Source organism: Diadema antillarum, unplaced genomic scaffold (genome assembly GCF_040938485.1).
Source record: "Diadema antillarum isolate AM-2024a unplaced genomic scaffold, OU_Dant_1.0 seq00000536_RagTag, whole genome shotgun sequence".
Taxonomy (NCBI): domain Eukaryota; kingdom Metazoa; phylum Echinodermata; class Echinoidea; order Diadematoida; family Diadematidae; genus Diadema; species Diadema antillarum.
The window spans coordinates 712318-731029 of record NW_027271485.1 but is presented as its reverse complement, the minus strand read 5'-3'; the positions used below and the strand labels follow the sequence as shown (position 1 = coordinate 731029).

General features: G+C 40.3%; 1 protein-coding gene across 4 annotated transcripts in view; it reads left to right on the top strand.

Annotated features, from left to right (window-relative positions):
- The window catches only part of LOC139734644 (protein kinase C and casein kinase substrate in neurons protein 1-like), a 107985-nt gene that overhangs the window by 9897 nt on the left and 79376 nt on the right, over positions 1–18712 (top strand). For all 4 annotated transcript variants that reach the window (XM_071645434.1, XM_071645432.1, XM_071645431.1 and 1 more), the window contains exon 2: positions 13920–14230. In XM_071645434.1, coding sequence (XP_071501535.1) covers positions 14017–14230 — 214 coding nt within the window. In that variant the 5' untranslated portion in view covers positions 13920–14016. The remainder of the gene's footprint in view (positions 1–13919; positions 14231–18712) is intronic.

Here is an 18712-nt window from a genome sequence, read left to right as displayed (position 1 = left end):
GTAATTATTAAATGTAACATGACATTCATTATACAATGTACACATTGTACATTTGTGCATGCATGTAATGCCACTCGTATCAAAGGGATTTCCTATAATTAACTGCAGTGTTTACATGTATACAGTTGTACTTGTTTTTCATGATTGTAAACGTTCAATTTTCATCTTTGATTTGCATGAAATATTTTCACTGGACTTTCCCTTACAACTATCGCACAAATGAAGGCTTTTAAAGCTCTGTCCATATGTGAATCAATAGGATTTAGATTTGATGGTCCATCACAAAAGGATTCATTAGGCAGGCACTCATACTAACACTTTGGCTTTCTCTTCAGGCATTTGTGACAGACGCTGTTTTCAATACCTAGGGCAACGAGCGTGTCCCTCTTCCGAGTCATAAACCAAGTAGAGCTTCCCATGCTTAAAAACACTGGGGATTTCAGACACCTGTGAATTAGCAATGTGGCACTCCGATGCATTATACATTGTACAAGTGTATGTGCAAGGAACAGATGTGGTGGTCAGAGCTCCGCATAATGTAGCTTCATGTAAATAGGTGTGTGATATACAGTATTTAATTTTCTACAGTCTTATTCATGTACAATGTACAGTGTATGTGGTACCTGGTACACTTTATTCCGCTGGAGACTAGGCCTACGTGTACATTTTGAGATACATTGTACAGTCCTGAATACACGTACAGCATAATTTTGTAGGTGTACTGTACATCTACAGCTCCAATGCATTTCTATAATCAAACTACAATGTACCATGTACATGTAGCGTGTACCACAGTAGTTTCTATTCTGAAGTTATCTGCAATGTGATCTTTATCAGGTACATGTAAGAAGAGAATATGCTCTGTAGGATGTACACTGTATGCTGTTTACAGGAAAATTTGTTCAACAAATTTCACATACAGTATAATCTTGCATGGTGTGCTTGTATACAGTACGTTCCTATAGTCATGTAGACATCAATTTTAATATAGTAAAAGCAATAATTAAAGAGCTTGACCAACATTTTGAATGGTACCACAGGTTTTCTTCAGGCGTAGATGTTACGATGTGGTGTGGCACCAAAATCACTCAGCAGCTACACTGTATAAAAAGTAGATTACAGTATTAACTCATTGAGGACAAGTCCCGTGTATACATTGTACTTTGGCATGTGTCTATGGGAAATGCATATTGTAGCAAAATTCGCCAATCCTCAATGGGTTTAAAGGGAATGAAGTGCATATAAAATTGCATTCCAGTTTTGTACTGCTCAGAGATACTATTGTACGGTGTATACTCTGTAGATACAGTGTAGGGGCCTATACCTTTGTATACAATGTGTCAATGTACACGTACGTATGCTCACTAACGTCTACATTTATAGTCAAAAGCCTTACAGTATTTGTACAATTGTAATTACACCTGTACATGTTTGAATACAATTGGATTTGATTTTTTTAATCTCTTTTAACCAAATTATTTTCGTGAATGGTTGATCTGTTTTTTGTTACCAAGGTATGTGTACATATATCTATTTATGGACTACACCAGTCCTATACATCAAATGCATGGGCGTACAAATAAATCATACTGTCTCTGACTTGTTACAGTTTTGCTCATTATGCGCAAATCACCACTGTAGGTCAGTGTATTGTAAACCATGTGCATTGTAGTGTAAATGGTATGGTAGGGTACGCTATGCAAACAGTATTATAAAATTATGCAAACAGTACAGGTGTGCATACATTGTGTATGTATACTGTAACTGTGTGGGCATGTGGAGTAGCAAATGCATACAATGGATGTCCTGCCGAGTGATTTGTGGCAATGTTATGCAATCAATCAATTGTGATGCTGCTCATCATTAACCATTGCAAGTCTTCCACCCAGTCCCTCTTGTTATTAATCAGTGGATGTACAGTATCGTAGTTACCTTTGCAGGGCTGCCAACCTTTAGTGAGAGTTTGGCGTGAGACACTGCGAGGGAGCGGAGCGACCTCCTGGCTAGCGCCTGGCGGCCTGCTGTGCAGCTGTACGTACTACGTACACAGTCAGTGTATGTAAAGCGATGTAAAGCACATGTCATAGCCATACATGTACTGTAATTTGCCAAAAGTACAAGCTACGCTCACGTGGTATAGGTAGAAACCAATCGTAATCCAATAGCTCGTCTCTGTGCGTGAACCGAAAACGATTATTCATTGGTTAAGCTTTACACCCGCGCAGAGATATATATTTATTTTTGTAGTCATGTACATTCCATTTGGGGGTTTAGCGTGAGATTTCGTTTAAAATCAGAGTGAGACAGTCAAAATTGGTTGAATTGCGTGAGTCTCATGCTCAATGCGTGAGAGTTGGCAGCCCTGCCTTTGATACTTGTTTAGTACAACAGTTGGTATACAGTTGTAAGTAATGTACATTGTACACTGTATGTGAACCACAGCAAGCAAATAAACTCAAATTTTATATCGTGATCCAAAAACCTTTGTTATCCGTATGAATAGGCCTTTTATCAAGGCAAGTAAAAGGCAGGTGCACCTCATACACAGTTTGTATGAATATACAGTACAGTGTACCCCCTCCACCATGTTTCCCATCTCGTCAACCCCCCCCCCCCCCCATCTCCCCATGTCTTCTTTCCCTTTTATACTTCCCCTTCCTTCCATGGTAGCTTCCACAGACAACATCACTTCCCCGTCGCTGTCCGTTGGAGTAATACAAATGCATTCATCATTGGGAAAGTCCCTAGATTTACATATCAGCATTATCACTATTAAAAGCAATTTGCATAATAGGTGCACTTACACGATAGATGCAGACCTGCAGATACAATGTACATTGTTGTAGGGACAATCCTTAGAAATTCTGTTTCAATTGTTTTTAAAGGGACTGTACAGTACTGGTTGAGGTGAGGATTCAGCTTAACGTTTTGCTAGATATTTAGAAACCACTTTATAAGATGTTTAAGAGCATACAATTCTAAGGGGAATCAAAAGTTTATTTGATGAAAATCAGTTTTGAAATGACTGAGATATCTAAAAACAAGGTAAAACATTTTAGAGATCCTAATAAAAGTCGTGGCCTGTCAATTTTATTAGGATCGCTTTTTTTTTTTTGATATCTCAGCCATTATAAAGGCCAATTTTCATCAAATAAACGTTGAATCCTTCTTGAAATTACATGCTTTTTCATATTTCAACAGAGGTTTCTCATTATCTCACCCCCCCCCCCCCAAAAAAAAAATGTTATAAACCAGAATCCTCACCTCAACCAGGACTGTACAGTCCCTTTAATCTTTAATATTTTCCTGCCAAGATTGCCATAATATGTAACATGATACAAGTCTATAGATGTACATGTGTATAAAGCATGTACGACTGTCATTCAAGACATAAGTTTAAATGGGCACTTCATTCATACTGTATGCATGACGACAACGTTGTAGTCATACGAGGCTCAATATTGAATGTGCATGACTTTTGTGTGACATACTTAGCGTGGGAAGTGTCACTGGAAGTGGAAGAGGAAGTTTGAATTTGATTGACATCACCACACGCATGACATATTCAACAACAAGGAAAAAGTGAAAAGGCTTGTTTCTGTGTGTGTTCATTGTAATACATTGTACCCCTTCTGTCTAATGTGTTGTATGCTACAGCTACCCCATCCACACTGTAGAAGTGTTTTAATATGCAGCTGTTTGCTGAAGCTATTGACAAACCAGTGCCAACGAATACTGCAGCTGACTTCATGAATACAATATGGAGTCCATCAACAAACCACATCACCACTGAAAGCTGTGTGTTGCAATGTGACCTTTCATAACTGACACTCACTTTTACTTCTGGTTATCACTTTAATACCATAAATTGCTTTTGTTTTCATATTTCTGTTGTTACATAGTAGTTTTACATCATTCAATGTGCACTGTACATCATGTTTATATCACACTGTGCAATACTTGTAGTTTAGATATAGATAAAGTACAGTTGATACACGTATACACTGTGGATTGTACACACACATGTACCTGGTACAAATGTACAACATACGTGTACATATGTACCTACATTTGTACATTGCACATTTGTACCCATGTTATTGTATGGGGTATCCATGAAGCGTTGATGTACATGTATTGCTAACCAGGTAGGGCTAAAATTGGTAAAGCGAGGTGAAAGTGGATTACGATATTCCCGCTTTGTGTGACTCGTATCCTAGCAAAGCGAACTCCAAACATGATCTAGTGACTAATCCAGACGGTCTATCCCATGACCTTGAGTGCTCTTTCCTCTTTCTTCGCTGACGAGTGGATCATTGGTAGTCTCGAAACGTCAGACCTCGTAGAAACTTGTGCATCAATCTGTCCAGACTTTGTTACCTGCTCGCAAGATCATTTTGATAGTTGATGTACAGAGAAAACAAGAAAGAAAGTGAAACCTTCTGCACTTTCAGGTGCAAATCCTGTCAAAGAGGCGCTCTAGAAATAGTTGTGTTTATATCGTATGATATATTTTGGGGAGCATTTGCGAGCGGGACTTGCTAGATGATATTGCAAGTGGTAAATTCGACGATAAAAATTCAAAGCAGTTCGATGAGAAATGAGTTTTATCCATTTCCAGACAAAAGTTTTGAAATCAATTCCTCACCTTGAGGATTATCAAATATATTTCTGTATTCAACAGGAGGTAATGATTTTGAGAGTTGTTCCTTTCACAACTGTTGAATAGACTAACAAAGAAAAATCAGCAAAAAAAAAAAGAAAAAAAAAGAGAGACAGTTGTATATTATTTTTCATGTAAATGTTGTATAACAGGCCTGTTTTTTGTGTCATATACGTACAAGTGTAGTTCAGGTTGTAGCATTTAATGTCCAGATCAATAGATTCATTTGTCTGCTTATAGTTGTACCAAAGGGCAGTAGCTGGTCAGTGGGTGTTTTACAACCAGTCTTCAATTTGTTTTTAAAGTCTAGATAAACTTTAGTAGTATCATTATATATTTTTCCAAATCTTCCATAATTACAGTTTTTTTTTCCTGCAATTGTTATCTAAGGCCGCGTTTCTTGCGTGCCGAGAATCACTGTTTTGAAACACTGATTTGAAACATGGTTTTGTCATGACAGCGTTTATAAAATTTTTTTTTCCCCGAGCGTGTTGGGACTCTCTCAGACTGTGCCATTATGCAGCTCATTCTGCGCAATTTGTTCCTCAGCAAAAGGTCAAACAGGGCGTGTGCAAGGCAATCGTGACATCATTTAAACAGTGTTTGAGATCGCTGAACTTGCATTTAAGATTTTCAAAACACTTTGTAGAGAAACACTGTTTAAATTTACAACTAGCGTTCATGAGATTTTTTTTTTCTTGCTAGAAACAGTGGACATTTTAAAAAGTGCTGAGGTTTGAAACACTGTTTCTGGCCGGAAATAAAGTCTTATAAACGCGGCCACAGATTATTTGAAGACAACTGTATTGTTTTTGATGTGAATTACTCTAGACATTGAGGATTCCTTGGTTTTCATATATTAAACTAGATGACTTTTGTGTGCCATACCCTTAGAAACCAACTGATTATAAACATTCTAGCAAGCCTGCAATTGTGATGAAAACCTGCACTGTACTAGTGTACAATATTACTGTGAGTTGTTTGTGTACCACTACTTAGCATTTCAATGGAGTGTAGTATTACGTACATTGTGATAATGAGCTCTCGTTTGCTTTGTGAAGGGTATATAATTGTGGTCAAATGCCATCCAGTATCATGTACATGTACATTAAATAGCAGGGGTTAGCACCGTAATTGCGGTGCTAGCACCGCAATTGCGGTGCCAAGCAAGTGAGTGTAAACAGAACGAAAAAATAATCCTGGGCTAAGCGACGGAGACGAAGTCCGACCCTCACTGACCAATCAGAAACGAGGTAATCAAGTGCTGCCGGTGCGTGCGTGTACGTGTACAGTACACAGCGTAATTATGAATATTCATGTCGTTTGGAAAGTCCGGGGCTAAGAAATACGAGTGTAAAAAGGTCAGTTTTCTCCTTAGCCCCGGACAAGAGATTGTACGGGACTAATTGGCTAGTGTAAAAAGCTGAAAAAATTGGTACGGGACTAACGATAGTCCTGGGTCAGAGAAAGTCCGGGGTTAAGAAACACAAGTGTAAAAAGCCCTATAGTTTGCTGGTATTAGACTGAGCGCTCTTATTCTACGTACATGTTGTGTACTTGTACATTTGCTGGACGGCAGGTGGTTGTTGATAAAATCAGTTTTTGTACACCTATTAACTCTAAATTTCTTGTTAGAAAGCAGTGAGGGAGATGATAGACAATTAAAAGACTGAACCAATTAAATGCAACGGTGTTCTTTGTGTTGATATTTGAGGAGCCAAGATTTGCATGGTAAAAATGGGTACATGTAGGTCCTACAATGTATCTCATTGGCTATTAGAGGGACTACAATGTACAACTGCAGGTGGCAACTTCATGGCGATTTCAGTCTCACTGGTTGCGAAGGCATCTCTGCGAAGTCTGCTGTTGTTGTCGTGCTAGCAGTGTATACACCCCTTGAGATTTCACAGACAAAAGATACAGTGTAGGCCTAAGTCTTTTGAGAAAATGTTTCATGATCCAGGGTAATCTCCTCTCTATGCACAATGTAATATGCTAGAAAAGTAGGTGCTTAAAGTACATTTGCATGGCATTAGAACAAAAAAGCAAGTTTGCGATTTTTTTTTTCTGAAACATAGGTTGCCTTAAATTAGTATTCATGAGACACTCTAATGTACTGTAAAGCCAGAAATGTTCACATGCATTTTAATTTCATGAATTTTGCGAGAGTCGAGATTTGTGAAATAAAAAATACACTCGAAAATTGTTGTCTACCCTATACATGTTACATGCATTGAATGCCAGTGGCAATTGGCCAAAATTTCATGCTGCAAAAATATCTTGCTTTTCAGTATGTACACTGCCTGCCAATATTTCAAATACACCAGAGAGAAAAAAACCCAGAACTTCCTCAGTGTGTGTTTATGTAGGTGTGTAGGAGGGGATTAAAGTACTTGAGGTTGTTGTTGATGGTCTGGAAGTGTCTGAGCTCATCTCTGGAGATCGACATTGAGATGACAGTGAAAAATGATCTTGTCCCAGTTTAAAGGCCGTCCAGGATTGAAGTGCAGAGGGCACAGAAGTTTGAGGTGGTAAGGGGGGGTGGTGGAGGTGGGGATGCTGGGGGGGGGGGGGGGGGGAGAGGAAGAAGAGAAAGAGGATGATGGTGATGTGGACAGTGTCGTGTGATGAATGATGCTGATAAACGAGTGACTCGGGTCAATCAATCATTGGGTAGGAATGAAGAAGAGAAAAGGTGAGAGAGATGGGAATGAGAGAGAGCTTCTACAGTTGATGTCTTGTCAGAATGAGATGTGCATTCATACTGGCTTGATGAAACATGCTTGCAAGCAGCAGAAACTTACATTAATCTCATAGCAGATATTGCCTGCAAGAGAGATAAAATCTTTAATGTGAATGCACCTTGTGACTTTTCATATATCTTTCACCTTGTCAGCATCTGAAATTTTTCATGCCCATGTGGGTATGTCCAAAGCTATGTACGCAATCTCCAGCCTGAGATAATGATGGTATGTCACTTTTGTCATCATTTGACAGTACCAGCATCTTGTACATTGCAGTAGTGTCATATCATTGTAACGTGCAAGGTAAACTGTTAAAGACAACAATTTGAAAGGAAAGGAAAATACAAAAATGTGAGATTGAAAAATAAAATACTGAAAGGCTGATACCATTGTAGTTCATGTTGTTGACTGAAACAAACAAGAATGATTGAGGTGATACTTACATGCTCTTTATGCCAAGACAGTAGATTCAACTTTCCTATAACAAATGTATACACTGGCAATGACCTACAAATAAAAACACAAACACACTCTCAACAAACCAAGCAAGCTGAACAGTCATCAGAATGACTGGTCTCTGCCAAACGTACAGTTCGTCGGTCGAGAATGAGAAGGGCGTTAAGTTGCCACTAAACCCATAGTGTTCGAGACAACTTAACGCCCTTCTCATTCTTATAGCTGACGAGTTATAGTATTAACAACAGATCACATTACATTATATTAAATGGGTTAGTCAAATACTGGTTAGTGATTGGTTAAACAGAGTCACGTGATGGAGGTACATTCGTTATGTTCTCCCATGGGCGAACATTCTTGGTAATGTTCTCCCATGGGAAAACATTTCCACGTAACAAACAGAATGCCTACGTGTAGGATCGCGCGCACAGTGAATTTGGCTCTGCGCGAGCGAGTTATATGTAGTGCCTAGTGCGCGATAGCTGCACATGCACGCTTTGCTGTTACATGTTGGCCGTGGCTGCAAAGTTCGTAGGAGCCTACAGATCTCTACGATCTTTGGTGGTTGACGTTGACGTATTTGACTAACCCATATAATATAACAGATGATGACTTTTGTTGTCGGGAACATGTACCAAACGTTCCCCCCTCAGGGTTTGAAATGCTATTTCGGGAGGCTATAAGTCCCTCAATAGCATTTCAAACCCTTCGGGTGGAACATTCGGTATGTTCCCTCCCCCGCCAGTCATCATCTATATAATGATTGACTGGGAAGTGGATTCTCTGTATAGAATTAAGTACACTGTACTCAGTTGGAGCAGGTGAATGACAACATATTTTAAGGAGCCCATCATAAAATACTGTCAAGCGAGATATTTTTGTGGCATGGATTTTTCGCGAATTGGAGCTGACAGCCTTTTTTGTGGCATGAAATTTGTATGAATTGCCACTGGCATTCTATGCATAAAGTGTAGACAAAAACTTCTGCGTGCATTTTAATTCCTCGCATAGCTTGGCTCTAGAGAAACTCACAAAATTAAAATGCATGCAAACATTTCTAGTTTTATAGGAGGTCTTGAGAGAAAAAAAAAATCCATAAATTTGACCACATTTCCATGTGTTATGAAGCCAGCTAATGGGAAGGGGAATTATGAAAATAAACATGTCACTCTGTTATGGTATGTAATCCTAATCTCTGCATCATGCAGCTAATCCCATCTCTCAGACCTGTGGCTGATCTGCTCTACCTGGAAACCACATACAAATCTGGTTTAAATCCATTTTTAGAGGAGTTCTGTGAGCTGGCGATCACATTCTCAAAGCAGTGCCAAACTTTGGGGTGTTGGTTTGTTTGACCATTAAATCTGTACTGTGAACAGGTTAAAGGGACTGTACAGTGTTGATTGAGGGGAGGATTCAGCTTGTAACATTTTGCAGGATATTTAGAAACCACTCTATGAAAAGTTAAAGAGCATACAATTCTAAGGGGAATCAAAAGTTTACTTGATGAAAATTGGTTTTGAAATGACTGAGATATCTAAAAACAAGTTGGAACAAAGAGATCCTAATAAAAGTCGTGGCCTGTCAATTTTATTAGGATATCTTGGCAATTTCAAGACCAATTTTCATCAAATAAAGATTAAATCCTTCTTGAAATTACATGCTCTTTCATATCTTATAAGAGGTTTCTCATTATCTCACCAAAAAAATTTTATAAACCTGAATCCTCACCTCAACAGGTACTGTACAGTCCCTTTAAAAGACTTGAAAATGCACATTTGTTCGTTCGTGTGTAGGGATTTAGGTCAGATGTGAAGTATAAAGGATGGAAATTAATTTATGCTGTTGAATATGGGTGTTCTCTGTGACTTTGAAGTGTTGTCCTGTAGGACCCATGGTTTAATATGGCTTTCATGATCACTTAAAATTTTCCACACTGGATTAATTGGCCCATCAAGGTCAAACTCAAGGTAATGATAATATGATAAAGTTCTATCTTTTCCAATTTTATAATATATTATCATGTGATTCGCCAATCAAGGAATATTTCATTTAATAGCAGAATCACATGTTCATATTCCCTCATTTGCAAATCAAAGAATTCTTTCAATTAATAAAATAGCAGAATTACATGTTCATATTCTCTCATGGTACCATGTTATACTCACTATTAAACTTTCATGAAACTTATGGCAGGCTTGGGTATACTCTCCTCTTGGCTTTTCAATCTGCAGCTTTGATTTCACAGAGTACACTACTGTATAAGGTGTACATGTCTTTCTTTGACTACTTACTCTACTTACTCGTTTCATCGATTTTCGGCACGACAAATTTAATCCCCCAAAGCATCCTCGCAACCCCCACAGCTCTGCTAATCCTTTTACGCGGCTCGGCGGTAGTTGCCGTCAATCGTAAGCATTTATTGGTGTGGCGGGGTTTGAGATGCACTTGGCTGTAAAATGAGGTGGAGTCATGTAAACATGAGAAAATTGATTCATGGCGATGTACATGTGTTGTGATGTTTTTACAAGAGCTTTGCATGGTAGAGCAGATGCTTGTTGTGGCTCTCCTCTCCCCCCCCCCCCCCCCCCCCCCCCTCCCCGAACTACCATATTTTAGAAAGTTATTATGGTATTTATAATTCAACACGATTATATGACCTGGGCCCTGTTTTATCAAGAGTTACATGTACACGTATAATCGATTATATAGTTGATTTCTATCATAAGTCCATGGTAGCCTGTATGGTAAGGAAATTTATATTAACTAATCGATTATATCTTTTGATAAAACGGGGCCCAGATTTTATTGAGGATGCTGCCATTGCGTCACACATATTCCCTGTACTTGGCCAATTTTATACATAATAAGCATTTGCTCAGCACCATAACTACAATGTAACTGCTTCATAGTCTGTTATGCTCGGGGGGGGGGGGGGGGGGGGGGGGGGGGGGGAGAGTAAGGGGTGCTGCCAGTAAATGTACCCCAGCATTAGCAGTTGTCCTATTTTTACTCCTGGGTCAAGTGTGTCATTGTGGTTAAAGCCATCTCATCCAAGGATGTAAGCATGTGGCGGGATTTGAACTTAAGACTTCTATGTTTGAAAGTCAAAAATCTTAAATCCACCACGTACTGTAAAACACGATATATTCGCAGCCTGGAAATTTCGCGGATTGGAGTCGACGGCCTTTCTCGCAGCATGAAATTTTCGCGAAATTGAATTGCACACGAACATTCCTCATTTTACAGTATACCACAGTGCCCCCATTATAGGAGAATCCCAGAAAGAGTGACATCGTGCATTCAACATACAAGTGCCTCCATATAGTGTATTAAAGCCATGTGGGGTTTTTACATGCCTCGATTGGAAAGATTAATGTGTATTTGTAGCATATAAATCATTTTTTACAGCACATCATTGTGATTTTGGATCAAATTTCCAGCTACACATACAGTTGTAAATGGGCCAGGGGGATATTATCTGCAGGCCTCATCATTAGTGGTTGCCTGGTGGTCCGGGGCTACTAAAAATTACTGTTAGGCCACCAAATTTTACAAAATCATCTTTCGGTGGCCCCATCAGGCTTCTAAAAATCAAAATGATTTGTTATGTTTCCTATTTTCTTATTGCACTTATTTTTTTGTTTTTTTGTTCGGGCCACCAAATTTTGAAATTGATGGCTTGAACTTGCCACCAGAGATAAAAGGTAGTGTCGAGCCCTATTGTGTGCATGCAATTCTGTAGGACATCTCCAATTTGAATGCGATTATGATTCAGTCTTTTAGATAATGTGTCTTTCATTTGGCCGAAATGGCCTTTATTTATTTTGTATGTATTGCATCAAGACCATCGAGATTTTTGATGTGTTAAAACTACACGTGACACACATTCCTATCATTTTGATGCATGCATATTTATATATTGTTTTATTATAGACTTCTGTAATAAATTTGGAAATTGATACAGCCATGGTTTATGAAATATTGATGCATTCTAAGGAGCATTTAATTTATTTTAAATAGTGTCAGCTGAGAGAAGTTTACTGGAGTGAGCAAAAATGAAAAAAAGAAAACATTAAACAAACAAATAAAAACTTGGCAATTCAAGGCCCAAATGTACATTGTATGTTTAATGTTTCCTTCAAGGAATGGTGGATGATGTACTCTCTGCCATGTGTGCAGCAGTGCACCTTTTAAGTCAGTAGTTGGGAAGTGTACCTTTAAAGGTGGATGCCAGGAGATTATAATCTTGAAGGGTTCTAGCATTGAACGATGTCGCAGCTTTCATGGAGAAGTCATTGTCGATGGATCTTGGGCATGTCGATCTCTTTCCTGTGCCTAAATTTAGAACGCAGTGATATTACACATTTGTAGCATCAACAAAACAAATACCATCATGTAAAAAAGAACTCTTCATTTTTTTTTCACCTCATGGCAAATGTACCTGCAAACAATGATTAATGTCAGTAGCCAGTACAGTGCTCTGTTTCATAAAACTGGATGCCTTGCCATAGGTTTGCATGTACTTAAGTATCATGTACAGTTGCAGTGTATTTTATGTACAGAAGTCATTACTGCAAGTCTGTGTGTTAAGCTACCATCAAACGAAGGAATATCAACAGTCAGTGTACTGATAAATTGCAAAATTCTCCTTGATAAGGGCCATAAAATGGCTAGAAAGTAAGGGTTGTTAAACCGTCCTTAAAGGCATTGTTTTGCACGTATACATACAAATATATGCAGGGGCGGATCCAGGAATTCAGTGAAGGGGAGATGCCTTTACAAAATTGAAGGGGTGCGCACGCCCCCCCTCCCCATTTCTTCTTTTTACTTCTTTTGTTTTAACAAAAAATAAAGAGGGGCTGCGCACCTGGTGCGCCCCCTCTGGATCTGCCACTGATACACGTGTATGTATGTTTCCAGTAAGTTGTGAAAATCCGAACTGCAATTTCATACACTCTATAAACCCAGTCTCTGATATTGAGTTGAATAAACCCGATGAAAAAAAAATGTGAGTGAAATACCTTTAAAAATTAAAGGTTTGTTAATATGATGGGATTTCCCAAACCTGTTTTCCCAAACAATAATGTATGAAAGTACCAGTATACATTTGGTTTCAATACTTGCGTGGTGATTTGGGTTCACAGATAACAGCAGTGTTTGTGCAACTGTTTGTTCAACTGTGCGTGTGATTGAGTTCTATCATCCATTTGAGCATCACTTTGTACGGCTGAGTGGACAAAGTTTGACAGTTTCTGACACTGAGCTTCTGCAGTGATACACAGTGTCTTTAAGAGAAGACACTGAGTTCCCCTACTGGCCGCCCCCTGTTTCCAATCGACTACCATGTACTTGCACACAATATTGTCGTAGCTTCCATGATTATTGCTTGTGACTCACTCAGGAGGTTTTCACCAGTTTATTGCCCCTGTCTGACGGTGAGGTGTGTGTCACAGTCATTGTGCTGGCATCTCTTGGGCTGTTTTCACACGGGTCGAGAATAACGTAATTGCAATGCTGAATTACAATTACGATTACAATTACCATTCAAATTATCGTCATGATGCGCAACCGAGGAAGACTTCGCGGATTCTGCGGATTTGAATTTCAGAGCAAGGAGGGGAGGTGTGGCTTCTTTCAAAGTTCTGAACAAGTGCTCTTGAGCAGTAAAGTAGTGCGTGCCTTGACTGCAGTATGAGCATTTTAGGAGTGCGCTCTTTATGAAATGGGTAAAAAATCGCGGTAAGCTAAGCCCCCAACAAACAAAAGATAAGTCAATCTACGCACATGACTGTTTTGTTCCGTAATTCTTGAAAATCGTGATTGGAAAACACCTCCGGACCCTCGTTTTCATCATGATAGGAATTACGATTAAAGTTACCCTTTACGATTCCAGTTTGCATACACACTGCCAAAGTGTGTCATTTGAATCATGATTCGTGTGATACATCATTGGGTTCGTGATTCAAATTATGCACTCTCAGTACCGTACGTGTTAAAACAGCTTACGACTGCTTATATGACAGTAGGTGCATTCACATTATTTTACTCTGCAGGTTTATGGCACAGCATTCGTCCAATACATCACCGAGTTCATAACGAGACACCACCGCCAACTTCACAAACCGAGCCACCTAGTGTATCGCAAGCACCATGTCCACATACAGCCAGGAGAATGGCATTGACCAGTCCAGCCGCAGCTTCTGGGAGGTGGGCCAGTACGCGCGGACGGTCAAGCGCATGGAGAACGGCCACAAGCTCAGCAACGAGCTCATCCTCCTGATCCAGGAGCGCAGTGACATCGAGAAGAAGTACGCCAAGAGTCTGAAGCACTGGTCAAAGCGCTGGAATGAACTCATTGAGAAAGGTAGGCAGAAAACTTTGCGAAGTCCCCCCCCACCCCTTCTCCCCTCTTTCCTCCCCACCCCATCTCATCCCTTTCCTCTCCCCTCCCCTTCTCAAGCCAGAAGCTGCAATGAGGATTTCACTAATTATGAAAATGTATCTCCTAACTCTTCTTTGACATATTGTGACATGATCAAGGAAATGACTATAACTTGTATATTAATCACTATTATGACTTTACCAATTACGCATATAAAGTATGCACCATGTGTACATTGCAAATAACAGATCAAATTACTATAATGATTTTTCATTGCTGTACTTAATAGCATCCATGGTATTGGTTCCACATTATGTAAAAATTTATGGACTATAGTATACAATATCATATATCATTTCCTTTTGGAAGAAGTGAACCCATGTTGATTTGGAAAAAAAAATAAATGGTGTTACGACCAAAATCACTCCGAGAATGATCGCACAAAAGAAACAATCAACTGATGTTCAGGCGGTTTATTAACAGTGATATTGTGGGTACAGACTCGTAATCGGTTTTCACATCAGTACAATAATGATCACTAGAAACAAATATAAGTCAGTAATGGAATCACTTACTCACTAAATCACGAAATCCCTACAGTTTCCTGGTAGTGTCCAAATACGATGCTTGATGCACAAATGAATGATCTGTGATGCACCGATGAATGATTCCTTCGACGTAAATCCAGAGGCACAGGTTACAATAGTCCGCGTTATAAATCCAGGGTATATGTCCACAATAGATCCACCGTATAATGTTCCCAGCGAAATGTGCAGAATCCAACGACCACGTCCAGTCGATGCGTTGAATGATGATTTACTTTATATTGTCCAGCTAGGAATCCAGCCCGTCACAGCTTTGCCGTAGCAATGTCCGTTGACATTAAAATATGGAGTCCAATGAAGGCACATTAATTCTCTGCAGGCAAAATGTCTCCCAGGCCTTATCTCCACAAACATAACAGGTCAGCAGGTAACACAGGACTGACTATAACAAGTCGCTTCAGAGCCAGAAGTGACGTAACTCTCAGAGCAGAGGTGTTGGGTACTCTGCCTACTGCAGAATTTCTCTGGCTTATATACTATCCATTCAACCCCTTCTAGCACATTCTATAACTCTCTCCAACCTACTAGCCAGTCCAAGTTCCAGGAATCCTGGATGATTCACTGCCTATCTATGTACAAAACATCATTGCCAAGAATAACTACCAATCACATTGGGCTACAGGGACAGTGCCTCACTCAGCCAAGGTTATGTTAGCACTTCCCAGAAGATTCTGGAATGGGTGAAATCAATCTAGATTGAGTGAGCTATAATGTATTTCCTGCTACATGCATGTACTGTATAGCTACATTGTATACCACCTAGAAAATTCTCCACTGATCTAGTCAGCCTGTATGTACTATATCTATACCACATAGAATGTTCTCCATTAATCTGGTCCACCTGTGTACATACACATTAAAACAGCCAGGCATACAGTACATCATTCATACGTGTACATAACTACTAGTGTGTACATTTGTGACACCATCCCCCATGGGAAAAAGAAAGCCTTGCTGTAGCAAGGGTTTCTTTTACCTTCACAATTTCTCATTGTTATTTACAATGAATGTGAGGTAAAGTCCAAGTCAAGCAACAATAATCACATACTATCACATGCCTTTTGGATAGCTGTATTAATTCCATGTTCTCTTTCCATGGATACTATTTACAATGATATTGCTTGGATTCTCAGAGCTTATACAATCATATCAAACTGTTTTGCACACATTAATGAATATGCTTAACACATACACTGGAAATGATATGCGGTGAAAACTTTTCACCTTTGATACTCTCTTCATGTTACACTCTTGACAGAGCGTCGGCAATTACATTGTTTTTGCCTGCCACATGTTTGATTTTGAGTGCATATGGCTGTGTCATCATGCTCCATCTGAACAACCTGTTGTTCTTCATTTTGAACCGGTCTAAAAAGACCAAGGGGTTGTGGTCAGTATAGACCGTGATCTCCCCTTTGCTATTTGTCAAGTACACTTCGTATTGCTGGAGGGCAAGGATGAGACTGAGAGCCTCCTTCTCAATTGTGGAGTACTTCTTCTGGTATGCGTTCAATTTTTTGGAGAAGTAGCTAACTGGTCGTTCAGTGCCTTCTTCATCTTCTTGGAGCAAAACCGCTCCCACTCCTACATCGCTAGCATCTATTGCCACCTTGAATGGCTTTGCGAAGTCAGGAGCTGCCAAAACAGGCTCATTAGCAAGGACTGCCTTTAGTTTCTCGAAGGCTCTTTGACACTCATCAGTCCAGGTGTACTTTGCCTTGCCCTTCAGCAGGTTTGTTAGGGGGGTGACTACAGTGCTGAAATTTGGTACAAATTTCCTGTAGAAACCAGCCATGCCCAGAAATCTGAGCAACTCCTTCTTGGATTGGGGATGGGAAAGCCTAGTATAGCCTCTACCTTGGCTTCTCTTGGCAATACTTGTCCCTGACCGACTACATGCCCGAGATACACCACTTTGGCCTTTGCAAATTCACTCTTTGCCAGATTAATCACCAATCCGGCCTCCCTGAGTCGATCAAAAAGTTGCCGCAAGTGTGTAATGTGCTCCTCCCACGTGTCACTATACACTAGGATGTCATCAATGTATACTACACAATTGTCAAGTCCGGCAATGATTTGGTTTGTCAGCCGTTGGAAGGTGGCTGGAGCATTTTTCATGCCGAATGGCATTACTTTGCATTGGAACAAGCCATCTGGTGTAGCAAAGGCAGAAATCTCTCTGGCTTTGTCGGTCAAGGGCACCTGCCAGTATCCCTTTAGAAGGTCTATTTTACTGACATATGCAGAATTTCCGACCCTGTCAATGCAATCTTCTAGTCTGGGAATGGGGAAAAAATCTGTTTTCGTCACGGCGTTTACCTTGCGGTAATCAATACAGAATCTTTGAGACCCATCCGGCTTGGGCACCATGACGATTGGGGAGCTCCAACTGCTTTTACTCGGTTCTATTATGTCATTGTCTAGCATGTATTGAACCTCTTCCCTTACTTTTTGCAGTTTCCTCGGGTTTAACCTGTAAGGGTTTTGCTTGATAGGGTCAGCATCTCCTACATCAACATCATGTACAGCCAGAGGGGTGCAACCTGGTTTGTCTTTACACAGTTCTTCGTACTCATGTATCAGACTAGTCACATCTTTCCTCTGATTATCAGGTAGGTAGTTCAGTGCCTCATCTACTTTCCCTAACATCTCTGAGTTAGACAACCTGGCACTAGAGGGCTCACTTCCATGCTCATCTTGAGCTTCCCCCTCTTCCTCTACTTCTTCTTCTACCACCTGAGCTACGCCTACCGGCTGACTAGCCTTTCTCTCGTAGTACTCTTTCAGCATGTTTATGTGACACACCCTCTGATCTTTTCGTCTATCTGGCGTACTGATCACATAGTTCACATCATTGAGTTTCTTTTTGACACTGTATGGGCCACTGAACTTGGCTTTCAGTGGTTCACCTTGTATGGGCAGCAGTACAAGAACTTTGTCACCTGGGTTGAAAGTTCGGGCTTTGGCATTTTTGTCTGCCTTTCTCTTCATAGAGTCTTGTGACACTTTCAAGTGTTCCCTAGCTACCTCACAAGCCTTTGAAAGCCTTTCACGAAACTTTGACACATAGTCAAGTAGGTGGACCTCATCATCTTCAGTCATGAATTTCTCTTTGATGAGCTTCAGTGGGCCCCTAACTTCATGACCGTACACCAACTCAAATGGGCTGAAACCCGTCGACTCATTTGGGGAGTCCCTCGTTGCGAACAGCAGGAAAGGGATGCCCTTATCCCAATCCTCGGGATACTCCTCACAGAATGCCCTAATCATTGTCTTTAGGGTCTGGTGGTAGCGCTCCAACGCACCTTGGGACTGGGGATGATAAGCTGACGACTTCAGCTGCTTCACACCCAAACGATACATCACCTCTTGAAATATGCCTGACATGAAATTTGACCCTTGGTCAGACTGCACTTCCTTGGGCAACCCATACCTAGTGAAAAACTGCACTAGAGCATCTACCACAGTCTTAGCAGTGATATTTCTCAATGGGATAGCCTCTGGAAACCGTGTAGACATATCCATGATTGTCAAGAGGTACTTGTGACCCGACCTAGTCCTAGGCAAAGGTCCAACACAGTCGACTAAAACCCGACTGAACGGTTCTTCAAACGCAGGTATCGGAATCAATGGCGCCGGCTTCACTGAATGCTGTGGTTTACCAGCCACCTGACATGTGTGACAAGTCTTGCAAAACTCAGCCACATCCACATTCAACCCTGGCCAATAGAAATGCCTCATGATCCGATCCTTTGTCTTTCTGACGCCTAAATGGCCGCCAACAGGTAACTCGTGAGCAATCCTCAAGATCTCACCGCGGTAACTAGGAGGGACAACAACTTGACGGACCACCGTCCAA